This window comes from Papilio machaon, chromosome 19, assembly GCF_912999745.1.
Source record: "Papilio machaon chromosome 19, ilPapMach1.1, whole genome shotgun sequence".
Classification (NCBI taxonomy): domain Eukaryota; kingdom Metazoa; phylum Arthropoda; class Insecta; order Lepidoptera; family Papilionidae; genus Papilio; species Papilio machaon.
In genome coordinates, this window is record NC_060004.1 from 6,570,563 (window position 1) to 6,586,119 (window position 15,557).

The window sequence follows — 15,557 nt, forward strand, 5'->3', positions numbered from 1 at the left end:
GTAAGTTGAATCCAAGTAAAATTTGTAATTAACAAAATGCTACCTTGTGTTACAGTTCACAGCGCTAATGAGCGAGTTGCCAGCAGAGACGCAAGCTCTCGTCAACAGTGTGGTCCAGCAGCATGTCCGGAGAACCTCTAGCAGTTAGTATCATCATCATCAGCTCACTATACGTCCCCACTGAGGGGCTCGGAGCCTACCCCAAATAAGGGGTGACTAGGACACAGTCAACCACAGTCAAGTGCGGGTTGACTTCACACATATCTGTATCACGAAAGAACGTCGCATAAATGTACATATGTAAATCGAAAAACACATTGGTACATGACGGGATTCGAACCCAAGACCTGCAGATTGCAAGTCAAGTGCTTAACCCCTGAGTCACCGACGCTCTTTGATAGCAACAGTTAGTATAGCTAAATGTAGTTCTATTATACCCCCTATACATCTAAACCCCCATGACTTCTGACTAGCATCTTCTTCTGTTATATGGCAATTGTAATATACTGTCTCTGTCCAGCCGGCAGCGAGAGTCCTCTGCGCGCAGTTAGCAACAACACGGCGGGCGGCGAGGACGTGTACTCGCGCATACGCAAGACCACATCTGAAATACATTCGTACACAGCACAGCACGCTAATGGTCAGTTATTTCATTTATTTAAAAGTTTTTGATGTGAAACATCTATAGGATCACTTGTAAACCGAATCGTTGGCGTGGCGACGCTTGCCGTGGCGACGGGTCGCCACGTTATACTAAGGTATACATATATATATTTTATGTGTAGTAGAGTGTACGGTGTGGCGACGGGTCGCCACGCTATACTGACTAATACATTATTATTATCATCATTATTTAATCATTATTTTATCTTTATTTTATCATCATTGTCATTATTATCATTATTATTTATTTAATTATAATATTTAATATTTTCTGCATATAACTTGTACACACACGATGTTTCACATCTGCCAGGCGTCCCATGACGGCTCACAAGTTTTTTTTTACCATCTGGACTTTGTAGAAATGAGTTTTCACTGTTGCAACACCTGTATAACAACAAATTTGTCTCTGAAAAAATATAGATAACAATGAATGTTACAATATATTAGGTCCTTACATATGAAATTGGCGTTTTGTATTGGAGGAACAAAAAGTCGAATATTTTTTAATATAATATATTTAATTAATCAAAGTATGAACCATTATTTTCTATGCACTTTTGCCATCTCATAGGTAGTTCATTGATCCCTTTACTAAAAAAACCAGTCGGACGGGAATCAATAAAATCTTTGAAGGCGATTTGGACTGCCCCATCGGAGTTGAATTTTTTCCCTTGCAAGAAGTTATCCAAATTTCGAAAAAAATGGTAATCTGTTGGAGCAAGGTCCGGGGAGTACGGAGGATGTCTTAGACTTTCCAATTGAAGCTCTTCTAATTTAGTAGCCGTCTGTTGCGCAGTGTGTGGTCTAGCGTTGTCGTGAAGCAGCAGTGGCGTGGAGCGATTGACCAGCCTAGGTTGTTTAGCCGCTAGCTTTTCCATCATGGTTTGCAATTGCTGACAATAGACATCAGCCGTAATAGTCTGGCCAGATTTAAGAAAACTGTAATGAACAATACCGGCACTAGTCCACCAAACGCTTACAAGTAACTTTTTTGGGGTTAATTTTCGCTTGGGGCAGGATTTGGCTGGCTGGCCAGGATCCAACCATTGCGCTGAGCGCTTCCGATTATCGTAAAGAACCCATTTTTCATCACAGGTAATGATTCGGTTTAAAATACCTTCATTATTGTGCCGGTTTAGTAATGTAACGCAACAGTCGACGCGCGTTTGCCGGTTTGCTTCAGTCAATTCGTGAGGTACCCACCTTTCAAGCTTTTTAATCTTCCCGATTTGCTTCAAGTGAATTAAAACAGTTTTATCACTAACATCGCAGCCTGCAGCTAACTCGGACGTGGTTTGCGATGGATCCGCTTCCACAATAGCCTTCAACTCTTCATTATCAACTTGAGTCTCAGGCCGTCCACGGGGCTTGTTCTGCAGATCGAAATTTCCAGAACGAAAACGTTGAAACCAAAAACGAACTGTGTTTTCTTTTGCAACACGACCGCCCTACACATCATTCACCCTTCGAGTCGTTTCCGCAGCATTAGTGCCACGGCGGAACTCGTACTCGTAAATAATGCGATATTTTAAGTTTTCCATTTTGTAAAATGAGTGACGCAAACAGAAAAAAACAGAAGAAAAAAAACAAATGAATGACGGTCATCGAACCACAAATACATGAGTCTATAGCTGTACAAATTTGAATTTGGAATTCCTTACCAAAGAGGAGAAATTCGTGATTAAAGTGGCCAGTACGAAAAACGCCAATTTCATATGTAAGGACCTAATATTTATATGTAGATCCGAAAAACCGTTAAAATGCATTATCTTAATGTTCAAAATCTCTTTCTCAGCGGAATGCGGCAATCATATGTCGAGCAAGGACTCTGGCATCAGCCAGATGTCTGGTGCCACGCTCTCCAATAAGGGAACCAACGGCACCAACGGCGCTAATGGTGTGCCAAACGGACATTACAGCGCGTTAGTACAATAATACTGTTGTACAATGACTTGTATTTAAAGTACTCAAATGCAGAAGTACGACATTATGAAAATGGGAGGGGGAAGGGGTTCATCATCATCAGCTCACTGTACGTCCCCACTGAGGGGCTCGGAGCTTACCCCAAGTTAGGGGTGACCATGCTGGCCAAGTGCAGTTTGGTTGACTTCACACATATCATTGAATTTCTTTTCAGATATGTGCAGCATCACAATGTTTTCCTTCAACGCAAGAATGTCGGATAAATGTACATATGTAAATCACAAATCGAAAAACATATTGGTATATGGCGATATTCTAACCCATGACCTGCAGATTGCAAGTCAATTGCTTAACCCCTGAGTCACTGACGCTCAATGACGGGAGGGGTTGATTCCAAGTTATATTGCTACTATGAATTGTTTGAGAAATAAAGAGCAAATTCATAATTTTAATCTAAATCTTTCAAGGATATGCTGTTTGCATATCCTTGAAAGATTGCTGTAAGCTGCTGCTGTAAGCTGCTGCTGTAAGCTGCTGTAAGCTGCTGTAAGCTGAAAGCTGTATAAAGTGAAAATAACATCATTAAAATATTTTTATTTATGTAGTCTAAGTGATTTGAAATTACAGTACATTTTCAAGTTTAAAGTTGACATAATTTTTAATATTACCTGTAGTTATAAGATACTAATACGAACTATTCGTTGCAGTAACGAGACGATAGCGCGCGCTGCGTCCGCCGACAGCTCGGAGGAGACAGGCAGCACCAAGGAGTCCTCGCCGGTGCCGCATGCCCACCATCTCGCACATCACGGGTCTGTTGCTGAACACCTCGCAACATATTCACATCAGCTCATCATCAGACCTTAGTCAATAATACTGGCCTAGTGCCATCACGATGTTTTCCTTCATCTTTAGAATGTCGGATAAATGTATCAAACTAAATTATGACAGCACTCTAGCGCCCTCATGTCAACTTTAAAAATGTCACAATATCTTCTATGTACTATAGCTGTCACGTCATTTTTTTCTCTTATGTAATTTTATATGTATAAATAGGTTTTATATATAGATACTGGCAAGAACCAACTGCGTTACCAGGTTCAAATATCCTTGTTTGACTTTACATATGCAAATGGAGAAATTTTGTTAAAAAAAATTGAAAAACACAGCATTGAACTTGTTTATGACTCTTTATTTTTGCATTTCAGAGATTTGGCTCGCGACAAGATAAAACCTTATGAAACAGACGAGAACGGATATATTATTACAAAATGTGAGGTTCTTGAATTATAATTAATTATTTTACGTATTTAAAACTTCAATAAAGGTTTTTTGCTTTATGAATTAATTTTTTTCGCTCTTTCCAGGTGGTCTAAGAGAGCCGGAGGTGCTGGAGGCGCTGTGCGGGCTGGACGCGGCGCAGGCTCAGCCCGAGCAGCTGGAGCGACTGCTGCTGGCCACGCACGAGCTGCTCAAGTACGGCGACTGCCGCAAGCCCTGCGAGTACTTCAAGTTAGTGTCACGTCACTACTAATTATTACTACTCAGACAGTACTACTTTAGGAGTCATCAATTATAAAATACTAGCTGTCGCCCGCGACTCCGTCCGCGCGAAATTAAAAAAAAAACTTAATACGCAACTCTTTTAGGTTATGTTCTACATCTGTGCCAAATTTCATTAAGATCCGTTGAGTCTTTCTGGAGATACCTTCAATCAACCATCTATCCATACATCCAAACATTCGCATTTATAATATTAGTTAGATTAGTCAATAGTTAGAGTTGTAGAGGTATGAATCACTAGTAATAGTAAGAAAAAAAATATGACATCTCATAGTATACAAAATAAATGATTTTCTTATATCGGTGGTCAGTAAAACTAAATATATCTAATATATAAAATTCTCGTGTCGCGGTGTTTGTGGTTAAACTCCTCCGAAACGGCTTGACCGATTCTCATGAAATTTTGTGAACATATTCAGTAGGTCTGAGAATCGGACAACATCTATTTTTCATTTTTTTTTTTTATTGCGCGCGGACGGAGTCGCGGGCGACAGCTAGTTAAAATATAATTGTATGTTGTCTCAGGAACATAGTGCGTGTGGCGCTTGCCGCGCTGTCTGTAGAGGAGGGTTCCGCTGACAAGGAGAACTCAGATGGCGCCACCAACGCGGCCAACGCCAGTAACACTAACGCACAACAATCTGGTAACAAATTATTATTATTATTTTTATATAACAAGGTGGCAAACGAGCAAGCGGCCACATGAATTCGCCGAAATGGCGAAGCGACCGCTGCCCATAGACATTCGTAATTGCAGATGAGTTACCTACCCTCAATAGACGAAGGAGGAGACGCACAAAAAGAATATTTAACCTTCCAATGCATCTCCTCCTCCATCAAATACACCTCCCCTTCCCATCCTTTCCTTATAAGAAAATGGTGGGAAAGAGGACTAAAATTAGGTCTCCGTCACCACACTCATGAGTCAAAACGCGGAATGACTTCCACTTGACGCTCGTCTTCTGTGAGGTCGTGGTATTTCACCTGGCGAGCCGACCAATTCGTGTAACTGATGTTTTTGTTGATGGCGTCTACCACTGTTAAATTTAATTTGGGCAAGCGGCCACCTGTTAATATTACTCACAGTTAATACTGTTTCTCTTATTAGTTCGGATTCTCACTAGCTATGTAAACTGCTACCGGCAGCGCCAAAATGACACAAATCAAAAAAGCACAAAAACAACTTCTTACAGCCTATTTATAGAGGTTAATGCCTCAAGCACACATAAAAGTTGGCATCAAATTTGTATTAAATTGTACCAGGTTGGGGCAGTGCTGGAGAGCGCGCGGCGGCGGAGGCAGTACGTGTACTGGTGTGGTTGTGCAGACGCGAGCAGACGAGGGCGCTTTGGCTAGACTACTTCGACCTCATCCTCCTCAAACTGATCAACGCGTACGCTCTCAGCAAGGAGGTGATGCGTGCCGTTGATGCAGGCATGCCGCACATCGCTAACGCACTGCCAGCACATCAGGTACGCACCACGTACACACGTATGTACACATGTACACACATACGTGTTCACATACGTACACACATACGTGTTCACTTACGTACACTTGTACGCACACACGTACGCACGTACGCACACACGTTCGCACATACGTACGCACTTACGTATACACGTACGTTACGCTACGTTAAAAGATAACTTATTTTTGAATATTTTATTGCTTGTAATTTTATTGTTAGCTTTTGTCCGCGACTTCTTCTGTGGGAAATTTAAAATAACTTATAAATAGTCTATGTGTTCTTCAAGATTATGTTCTACATCTATGCCAAATGTCATCGGAATTCGAGCCGTTTTGGAGATGCGTCAAACATCTATCCATTCAAATTTTCACATTTATAATATTAAATAGTATAATTTCTAATTGTAATGATCCTCTTTTACTGTGGAACAATAATATTACCACCTACCTCATTGTATTCATAAAAAAAACTTATGAGCCGTCATGGGACGCCTGGCAGTTGTAAAACATTGTGTGTACAAGTAATATGCATAAAAGATAATATTATTAAAATAACATATATGTATAGCTTGGCGACCCGTCGCCACGGCAAGCGTCGCCACGCCAACAATTCGGTTTACAAGTGAGCCTATAGATGTTTCACATTAAAAACCAAGATTAGAACTTTTTACAGTGAATTTTATACTATTAGATATGACGTATGTTTATCTGACTAGATCTTATGTATGTTTGTGTCAGGTGTTCGCGTTGCTGAAGCCAGTGATACGAACACGAGGCTATCCGACATCACTGTGCGCTCTCAAACTGGCCACGGAGGTGGCGAAGGCGCGCGGATCTGAACTCACAGATGATATCGTCTCTCAACTCATGGAAGGAGTTGGACAGGTATACTGAAACTATTCTACTACGACTACTTCTAGGATTGATTTAAGATATCTACAGATAAAAAAATATGGAAATGGATTTTTATTTTGAATCTCAAATATGGTTTTCATTAATTTCTGTAGTATTGAGTAAGAAAACTACTGGAATATTTAAATTTTAGCCATCCTATATAGATTATAAATCAATGACAGGAACATACAACTTTTTTTTTTTGTAATATAACACTAGATCTGCGCGTAATTTAAAAAAAACTCAGTAGTCTATGTATTCTTCCAGACTATGTTCTACATCTGTGCCAAATTTTATCAAGATTCATGCAGTCGTTTTGGAGATAACATCCATCCATACATCCAAATATTGTCATCTATATATATAAAAGAAAGTTGTGTTAGTTACACTATTTATAACTCAAGATCAGCCGAACTGATTTAGCTGAAAATTGATGGGGAGGTAGCTTAGAACTAGACGGACATAGGAACTTTTTTATTTTGTGTGCATTTTTTTATTCCGCGCGGACGGAGTCGCGGGTAAAAGCTAGTTTATAATATTAACGAGATAGTAAGATTGTTGTTTATTGTGACGACAGTTGGCGGACCATCAGAACTCAGCGGTGCGCAAGGCTGCAGTATTCTGTATGGTGGCGTTCACATTCGCGCTGGGTGAGGAGCGCATGCAGCCTCATCTCAAACATCTCTCTGTCAGCAAGTTCCGACTGCTGCAGGTAATTAACACCACACCACCACCATGGTCTTCGACAGGGGAGGGGTCCGTAAGATGTAATTACTTCGAATAAGACCATATTAATGGTAACTCTCTCCCCTAGACTTAGCCAACATCTGCTGGTGTCAAAATAATTTGATTTATAATAATTTTAGTATAATATAGTTAATTATATTGTTTTTAAAATATTAGAGATTTTAAGTTCAAATTGCATCAACAAATTCATCTGTCTTCAGATCTCCTCTACTAACTATACAGTAATTCAGTCAATTCTTGGACTTGGGATTATATATGCCAAAGCGACGGTTTCCATTATCAAAATGAAGGTAGTGTCACTGGTGACGAGGCTCCGGGAGAGTGACAACAGCATCCTGAAAGCAATATCAGATGCTGAGACATCTCATGCGGACTATGATCTCGCAAGGGATGTCTCTTAAATACATGACGCATTAAAGCTTCATAAATATAAATACATGTATTCCACTAACCCTAAGTCATCTTAAATTTCTAGTTTTGTAATTTACTAACCAAATATGTATTTCTGTTATTCGAATTAATTTTGTATATTTATATATTTAAGGTGTACATTGGTAAACAACGCGAGGACGCGGCGCGCAGCAGTTCCGGCTCGTAGCGACGGCAGCGAGCGCGGTTCACGTGTCGCGCCACGCAGACTGACGCGTAGCACGCGCACGCCTCACACGCACCTCACACGCACCTCACACGTACCTCACACATGTGTATACGCGCACCTCATACGTGTGCGTATGCGTACGTTGGACGTGTATCTACGTGCGTAGTTAGGTGCCGCCTCTTTATAGCTAGATACAGTATCTAATTTGCGATAAATCATGATAAATGTTTCACAGCGCTCTAATTATGATTTAAATTTAACTGAATCATTAATTAAAAATGACTAACAACGAACGAGACTAGTGCTGCTTCAGCTATAACGATAAATTGAACCGGTTATAACCGGTTATAACAGAATGAAACCGGTTGTAACTGTGACGTCACATATCGCCATCTCACGCCAGGCTTTCTTCATTTAAAATGTAAATTTCTTCGTTTTTTTTTGTATCGAAACTAAGCATTTATCTAACGAGATATTAAATTTAATATTAAATTAATTGATTTTATTTTATAACTCACGAAAATTGAAAAAAAAAACATTAAATTGTATTAAATAAGATTCCTTGTTGCTTTTAAAATGTGAGATTGAATGAAAGAACTAATATAATAAAAAGCAAATCTTGTTCTTTAATAGACATAAAACACGACAAATTATGTAAAGTGTATTTTTTTTTATAAAAGAGTCAAATGGAAAAAGATTTTAAGATGTTTTCGGTTGTTGGAAGTCATTTCATTTTTCTATTAGTTTTATTAAATATTTAATAAATATTTCCTTCTGATCTGTTGGTAATCTAAGAGTGGGTTTTCATTGAACACATGTAGAACATCTCTGAAAAAATATACAGAATTCAAAAACTCCTCCTATTTTTAAATCGGTTGTAACTAAAACATTAGAGTTTTTGTACATGTGTTATTTCAGTGGAAACCTATGTTAAAGTTTGAATATACATCATTTAAAGTTATTTATTTTTAATGCAATAATCGTGGGTTTTTGAGACTATAATCTCTATATATACTTATCTTCATTATCTTTAACAAAACAGAGATTTTTTAAATAGTCATTTTGGTCTCAGAAACTCACAGTTACAAAAACGATATGAACCAAATTTCAGTCAGAATTTAAAAAAAAAAATCACTAAATTTTAAACATTTCACGCGTTTTTTTAAAATCATTTAAGAATTGTATATAATAAAGGAAATTATTTGTAATTTTTGATTGTAAAAAAAAAAAACTTTTGACTTTAAATACAGAACCATAGATATATAACATATAGATGGAGTGATTACATACATAGACAAGAATATCTGAGACAGTGAGCGAAATCAAACTAAATTATAACAGCTCAATAGCGCCCCCATGTCTATGTCAAAAAATGTACACAAGATCCTCTTTGTAGCTGTCATGTTATTTTTTTATATGTTAAGTATGTTTTATCTATATATATAAAAGAAAGTCGTGTTAGTTACACTATTTAAAACTCAAGAACGGCTGAATCGATTTGACTGAAAATTGATGGGCAGGTAGCTTAGAACCAGGAAACGGACATAGGATAATTTTTACCCCGTTTTCTATTTTTTTTTTATTCCGCGCGGACGTAGTCGAAAGCTAGTATTCTGAAAGAACCAACAACGATAGTAATGTCTCACTGGTTCAGGTATTCTTATTTGACTATAAAATGTCTAATCGAGTCATTTTCCAAATGTCATTTTGACTTGTTAATGTAATTTAAGGAACTTACCCTAACAAAAAGTATCCGGAGATTTTTTTCACCTTTTTTGTGCTCTGAATTAAATATCTATTGCACAAAACTAATTTTTTTAAATTCCAAATATCATGAAGTTAACAAAATAATGAAATTAAATTCACAAAAAAATAACATATTTGAAATTAACTCTTTGCAAATAATAGACTTGTTTCAATACAACATTAAATTTATATGAATTCTAAATAAAAAATCTAGATTAAGAAAGATCTTCAGAAGGGAGATTTTTTTTTCTATAAAGACTTGCAAAGTTAGTGTGACAATTTTGTGTGTCTAAATTACGGATATGTCTCGTTTCACTTGAAAATAGCTACAAAGGTGCTTATGACAGATCAATAAAACTTTTTATAAAGATTGAAAAATTTTCCATATTCACGATAGTACTGTAAAAAAAATAATAGATTTTACTAATTTCTTACGAGCTAGATAACGTTCATTGTTTTTTCTAGATATATTTTCATAGCTCTAGATGAAATTAAAGTCATTTTTATTTATAAATTATAGAAATGACTTAAGCGATTTATTCTTTGGGGTAGTGTTAACTTTGTCATTACGTTCAATGCACTTTGACACGCGTCACACAGATGTCATACACATGACAGATGTCAAAGTGACAGTTGACATGTGTCAAAATGACGCGCGAATTGGGAGGTATGCGTTTGTGCCTTTATGCCAAAAAAAGTGTTACTAGTTGCGTTTTGTATGGCAACATGTTTCGTTATATGTACATTGTACGCGTTTCCGATGCACTTTCTTGTCTGTTTGTAACGTTTAGCTCCGTTTTGTTATATGTCTTTTTTATGGTTTTTTTTAGGCTGCTTAACGCAATGTTTTGTATTTTAATGAATCTATCTAATAATCGTTTTAGTCTACTTTTTTGCTTAAACTTCTGTGCCTGTTTATTTGAAGGTAAATGTTAATTGGAGGAGTTTTTTTCCAATACGAAATGTTTATTGTGGATTTCTACTGCACTTGTATAAAGATTGCCATCCCTTTTTATTTAAAAAAAAAAAAAACAGAGACTAAATGTGTCTACGCAAATGTAATTGCAGTCGAAATCCATAATCGTATTTAATGTATATATTTGTTTAAAGGGGATACATAGAGTTATAAAACACAGAAGCCACATTGCACGAGAAAATGTAATCTATAAAAGCTTTAATTTATTAATGGGAAATAATTCTTCACTTTTTCTTTGTCCTGTCTATAAAAATATAAAAATGTAATATTCACACAGGCCAAAGATTTGAGTTTTTTTTTTCATTGATTTTTCTTTTATATATTTGTATAATCAAAGAATGAAGGTAGTTTTTAATGTTGAAAAATTTTTGAATCTCATAATAATGTGGGGAAAATTATCTTAAAACAGTCTGTAAAGGATACAAACTATATATTTTTAATGTGGTTTTCTCTTTTTATCTGTTCATTTTTAAGTCAATCTGTCAAATCAATTCTATTGAAATTACATTCCCAATCAAATAGACTTGTTTCTAAATGTGTTTTTATGGATTATAACCTAAATCTGTCATTATTGTGTTTTAAATACAAAATTAAGTTAATAATGAAAAAGAATTTAACTCTATCATTATTTATATTACTCTTATTTTCACGTAAAAAACATTTTTAACTCCATTTTTTTTAAATCTTTTGAACATTGAAATTTAATTTAATTTTATTACTTATTTTTAACACCGTGAAAAATTAATATCAGATATATTTTTAAGTAAAACGAAATGTTAAAAATTGTCATCGCAAAAAAAAAAAAATTACAATAAAAAAATAATTGCTGAGAAATTCTTTCGTTTAGACAAATTTGAAAGCGAAGTTAAATAACAAAATTGTGTTTGTTATAATTTTTTTAGGTTCACAATCTGGTGTATTTATAACTTTATCACATTGTTATTTTGATTTAACTTACGTATTTATATAGATGTGCGAAATTTTTACGGTGATACTCTAAGTAAATATGAAGGTAGTTTTAAATTTTGTAATTTTATGCGTTTTCATCACAATTTGTTTCTTTTATTGTATATTTGTATTAAAAAATGTAAAAGCGATAAATCCAGCTTCCCCACTTTTGTATCGCATTTATGTCTGCTTGTTTGTGTGCGAGCCGCGTCATATATTACCCCCCAATATTTGTATTTAAATTAAAAACGATTAATATTATTTGAATATAATTATTAATGTACGATAGTTATTAATAAAAAATGATTTTTAAGCCATTTTTGTTTGTTTTTTTATTTTTCCCATACAGCAAACACCTTGATAGCGATGCGCAATCCGAAGTACAAAAGTAAGGCAAATTACGTCCGGAGGCCTTTGGTTAGGGAAAAAATTCTTCAGTGTTGTCATTTACAACCACTCTTATCTTACTAATATTATAAATGCCAATGTTTAGATAGATAGATGGAGGAATATGTTTGAAAGTATCTCCGGAACTACTCAACGGATCTTGATGAAATTTGTTAAAGATGTGAACATTATCTGGAAGAACACATATGCTACTTTTAAAGTTTTTTTTTTAAATTCTGCGCGGACAGAATCGCGGGCGACAGCTAGTCGGTTATAAATCTTTGTACAAATCTTTAAAAAGTCCACTGGTAGGGGGTGCTGTGTCGAAAGTCCACTGGTAGTCGTTAGATCTTGTCCTTAGGTCCTTAGACCCAAGACGAAGGAAGATTAGTGTGATGTAATATTGTTTAATAAATATAAAAAGACAACGATTAACAAAAAATTGTTATATTCGTGTTCTGTAACCGTAAGTTTCCACTGCCGAAACACGAAAATTACTGAATTATTTATGAATAAAAATGTTTATGTACATTTTTAAATGCACCTGAATTATTGCGCAATTAATATTGTCTCATTCGTTTCGCGAAATTAAGACATTTTCAATGGAAAAAAAGAACCAGACATATTTGTATGAAACGAATTCACGTCAATACATATTTGTTCAGTTGTACAAATAAAATTAATTGCTCTTTTCATAAGAATCAAAAACATAAATTATAAGCAAATATTCTTGCGATTGGATAGAGCCGTCACAGCGACTGCTTACTCCGGACGTTGCAACGAACTAGTCGAGATGCTAAAGATTTTCATATTTTTGCTCCTGATCGGCCTCGGGGGTGAGTTATTTTGTAATATAAAAAAATATTTTATATGATATAACGATATTGAAAACCATATTATCTTTATTCAAATATATTAAAATTTATTTATTACGGGATATTCTGTACAAACTTCGACATTACCAGCGTGTCAGGTGGTGCGACCGTGCGCGCTGTCCGACCTAGCATGCATAGGGCGCAATCTAGCGGCCAACTCGCGCTGCAACCCCAACGTTCCGGGTCGCATCCCCGCCCGCTACTCCGTGCAATCTCTACCCTTCTACGCCCCCTACTTCAACGCCACCTACATCGACTACAATCTAGTTGTTAGCAATCATAATAGATGCAGAGTCTCAGAATTCTTGTAAGTACATTGAGGCTTTGTATTTTAATCTGGCAAGTTCTAGTCTTGTCTTCATTCAGCTAAACTTGTCAGATCAACTATATTTAAAAAAATATGGTAATAAATACCCTTCGAAAGTACTTGATATTAAAACTAATATAAACTTTTGAATGAATCATCCAATTTTTATAACACAAAAGTATAATTACCACAAAATATCTACACGAGAATTTCATTAAATTTCTTTATGTTAATATTAGGTTAGTATATAATACTACATTATAATTTCAGCATAAACTTGTCAAGTAAGACGGCAGTTCTGTCTTTGGACTGCCCCGACCTGGACTTCGCATCCAACCGGCTCACCATCCAGCACGCTTCGCTACAGGAGGACCGAGAGTTCAGCTACACGATACAGGGGACTTATCGTCAGTTTTAAATACAATTAGTCAGACGTTATACTAGAATTATTAAAGGACTATCTTTTCTTTTTAAGCTTATAATGAAATTGAAAAAAACATATTTAAAATAACCTCACTTTATTCAATAGTAATAATACTACTATATTTAATAATAATTGTGTGGGTCTAAGGTTTTTTAAACGCATCAAAAACAGAAATATAAAATTTTAATGATATTTTCAGCTTTGATCCGTTTGACAACAAATCTGCACGCATCCAATGGCCTGAATCTTTGTTCGTCGTTCACTTTTGCCGACGTCGTCGCTCTGCCAAAGTTCCGTCTAAATCCCAATAGTATGTATATAACTATTTTAAATTAATTACTAGGATTATTTTACAACTTGTTAATTAAATGTATTTGTTTTCAGATAAGAAAACTGCGAATTACCTTTCTCGTGACCTCACGTTGTTGAATATTTTCGAAAGGGAATGCTTCTTTTGGCGCGCGTCTTTGCTCGCCCGTTATTTCATCAATTCGCTTATTTGCAACTTTGGTTGTAATTCTTAAGAACTTAAAATCTGAACAGTTGTGTCATTTTTCTTAATTGGAGATATTTTTGAAGAAATATTTGGTTAAAATATGATAAATTAAGTTGCGTTTAATAAAAATGTAATACAAAATTGTTGTAATAAAACAGTTCACTACGCGCCATCTTTTATTTCATAACTTACCTCTGGTTTATAGTTGTTGTATTTTTGAGGTTATAAATAAAACGATAGTAAAATTTACATATTTTTTTTTTAAAATCATCATATATCGGAAAACTATGCATTGTAGGGACAATTTCAAAGGCCAAGCTATATTGTGTTTTAGATACATATTTCATATGAAATCGCAACGTTTAATAAACAATTTTTATAATACCATAGATTGAGTTACATCGGATATTAACAATTTTTTTGTTTATAATATGTTCAATATATATTATATAATAACTATATTATTAGGACTATTTAAATACAATTTATTGTTATCTTTAAGTATTTTGTTATTGTTATATTTTGAAAACATTTTCAATATGAAATGAAACATTTATTTCTGTTTATATGAAACTTTAAATTCTTAATTAATCTTATTAGAATTTATTTCTAATGTGTTATTTTAATATTAATTTTTTCAGAATATAAAAAAAAAACAGAAAGAATTTAAAATAAAATTTTACAAATGAAAAATTGAAATATATTATCGTATTAAAAATTAGATTTAAAAGAATTCGAAATATCAAATGTAATTTATTATTTATAATTGAATATTAAATTATGACGATGATTTATTTTTAATATTTAAACAAATATTAAATATTCCAGATCTAACAAATTATTCTATCTTAGTAATAAAATGATTATAGACAAATCTGTATCAAACATGCTGACTACGAGGCACTTTCTCATCTGGACCACCGAAGCTAAAAACTATTTACAATATTAATTTATATTTATAATATATTCTCGATTTTTCTCAACCAATTTCAAATCACTATATAAAATATTATTTTTTCCATTTAGGTAACATTATTAACATTCTATGTTCTGGAAGCTGGGAATTTTCTAGATTTTTCGACTCCAGGTCAAATCTGTAACTAAGCTACATAGACATGACTATGTATCCCTCCCCTGCCGTTCTCTTCCCTACCGCTACATCATATGTCTCTTTTATTGGAGGCCTTAATTTTAATTAATTAGTACATAAAAGTTTTTAATTTATTATTAAAAATTTTTAATCATAAAAGTAGTAAAAATATGTTGTATAAAGTAAGAAACAAAGTAAGTTATGATGTGGCGACATTTTGAATTAAATTTTTACAGAACATTCCTTGCCGTCGGTTTCCACTGTTTATTTTATAATTAAATGGCATGTAACATAACATCTATCCGAACACAAATACATGACACCTCAGACCATACGTAGGCATCGTGAATTGTTTTTTTATATATATCAAAAGGTGGCAAAAGAAAACGGCCATCAGGATTCGCCGAAATAGCGAGGCATCCATTGCCCAGAGATATCCGCAAATGC

General features: G+C 34.8%; 2 protein-coding genes across 2 annotated transcripts in view; both read left to right on the plus strand.

Annotated features, from left to right (window-relative positions):
• The window catches only part of LOC106709511 (CLIP-associating protein), a 40,200-nt gene extending 31,842 nt beyond the window's left edge, over positions 1–8,358 (plus strand). The window contains exons 27-37 of the mRNA XM_045682354.1: positions 56–143; positions 521–640; positions 2,462–2,588; positions 3,297–3,401; positions 3,798–3,862; positions 3,957–4,101; positions 4,678–4,796; positions 5,416–5,624; positions 6,361–6,507; positions 7,094–7,228; positions 7,808–8,358. Coding sequence (XP_045538310.1) covers positions 56–143; positions 521–640; positions 2,462–2,588; positions 3,297–3,401; positions 3,798–3,862; positions 3,957–4,101; positions 4,678–4,796; positions 5,416–5,624; positions 6,361–6,507; positions 7,094–7,228; positions 7,808–7,861 — 1,314 coding nt within the window. The 3' untranslated portion in view covers positions 7,862–8,358. The remainder of the gene's footprint in view (positions 1–55; positions 144–520; positions 641–2,461; positions 2,589–3,296; positions 3,402–3,797; positions 3,863–3,956; positions 4,102–4,677; positions 4,797–5,415; positions 5,625–6,360; positions 6,508–7,093; positions 7,229–7,807) is intronic.
• A 4,308-nt stretch (positions 8,359–12,666) lies between these two features.
• LOC106714170 (fibrohexamerin) lies at positions 12,667–14,119 on the plus strand. The gene is made up of 5 exons (XM_014507137.2): positions 12,667–12,754; positions 12,884–13,100; positions 13,371–13,507; positions 13,724–13,834; positions 13,909–14,119. Exons 1-5 carry the CDS (start codon positions 12,712–12,714, stop codon positions 14,046–14,048), a joined length of 648 nt encoding a protein of 215 aa, XP_014362623.1. The 5' UTR covers positions 12,667–12,711; the 3' UTR covers positions 14,049–14,119.
• Positions 14,120–15,557: the final 1,438 nt, after the last annotated feature.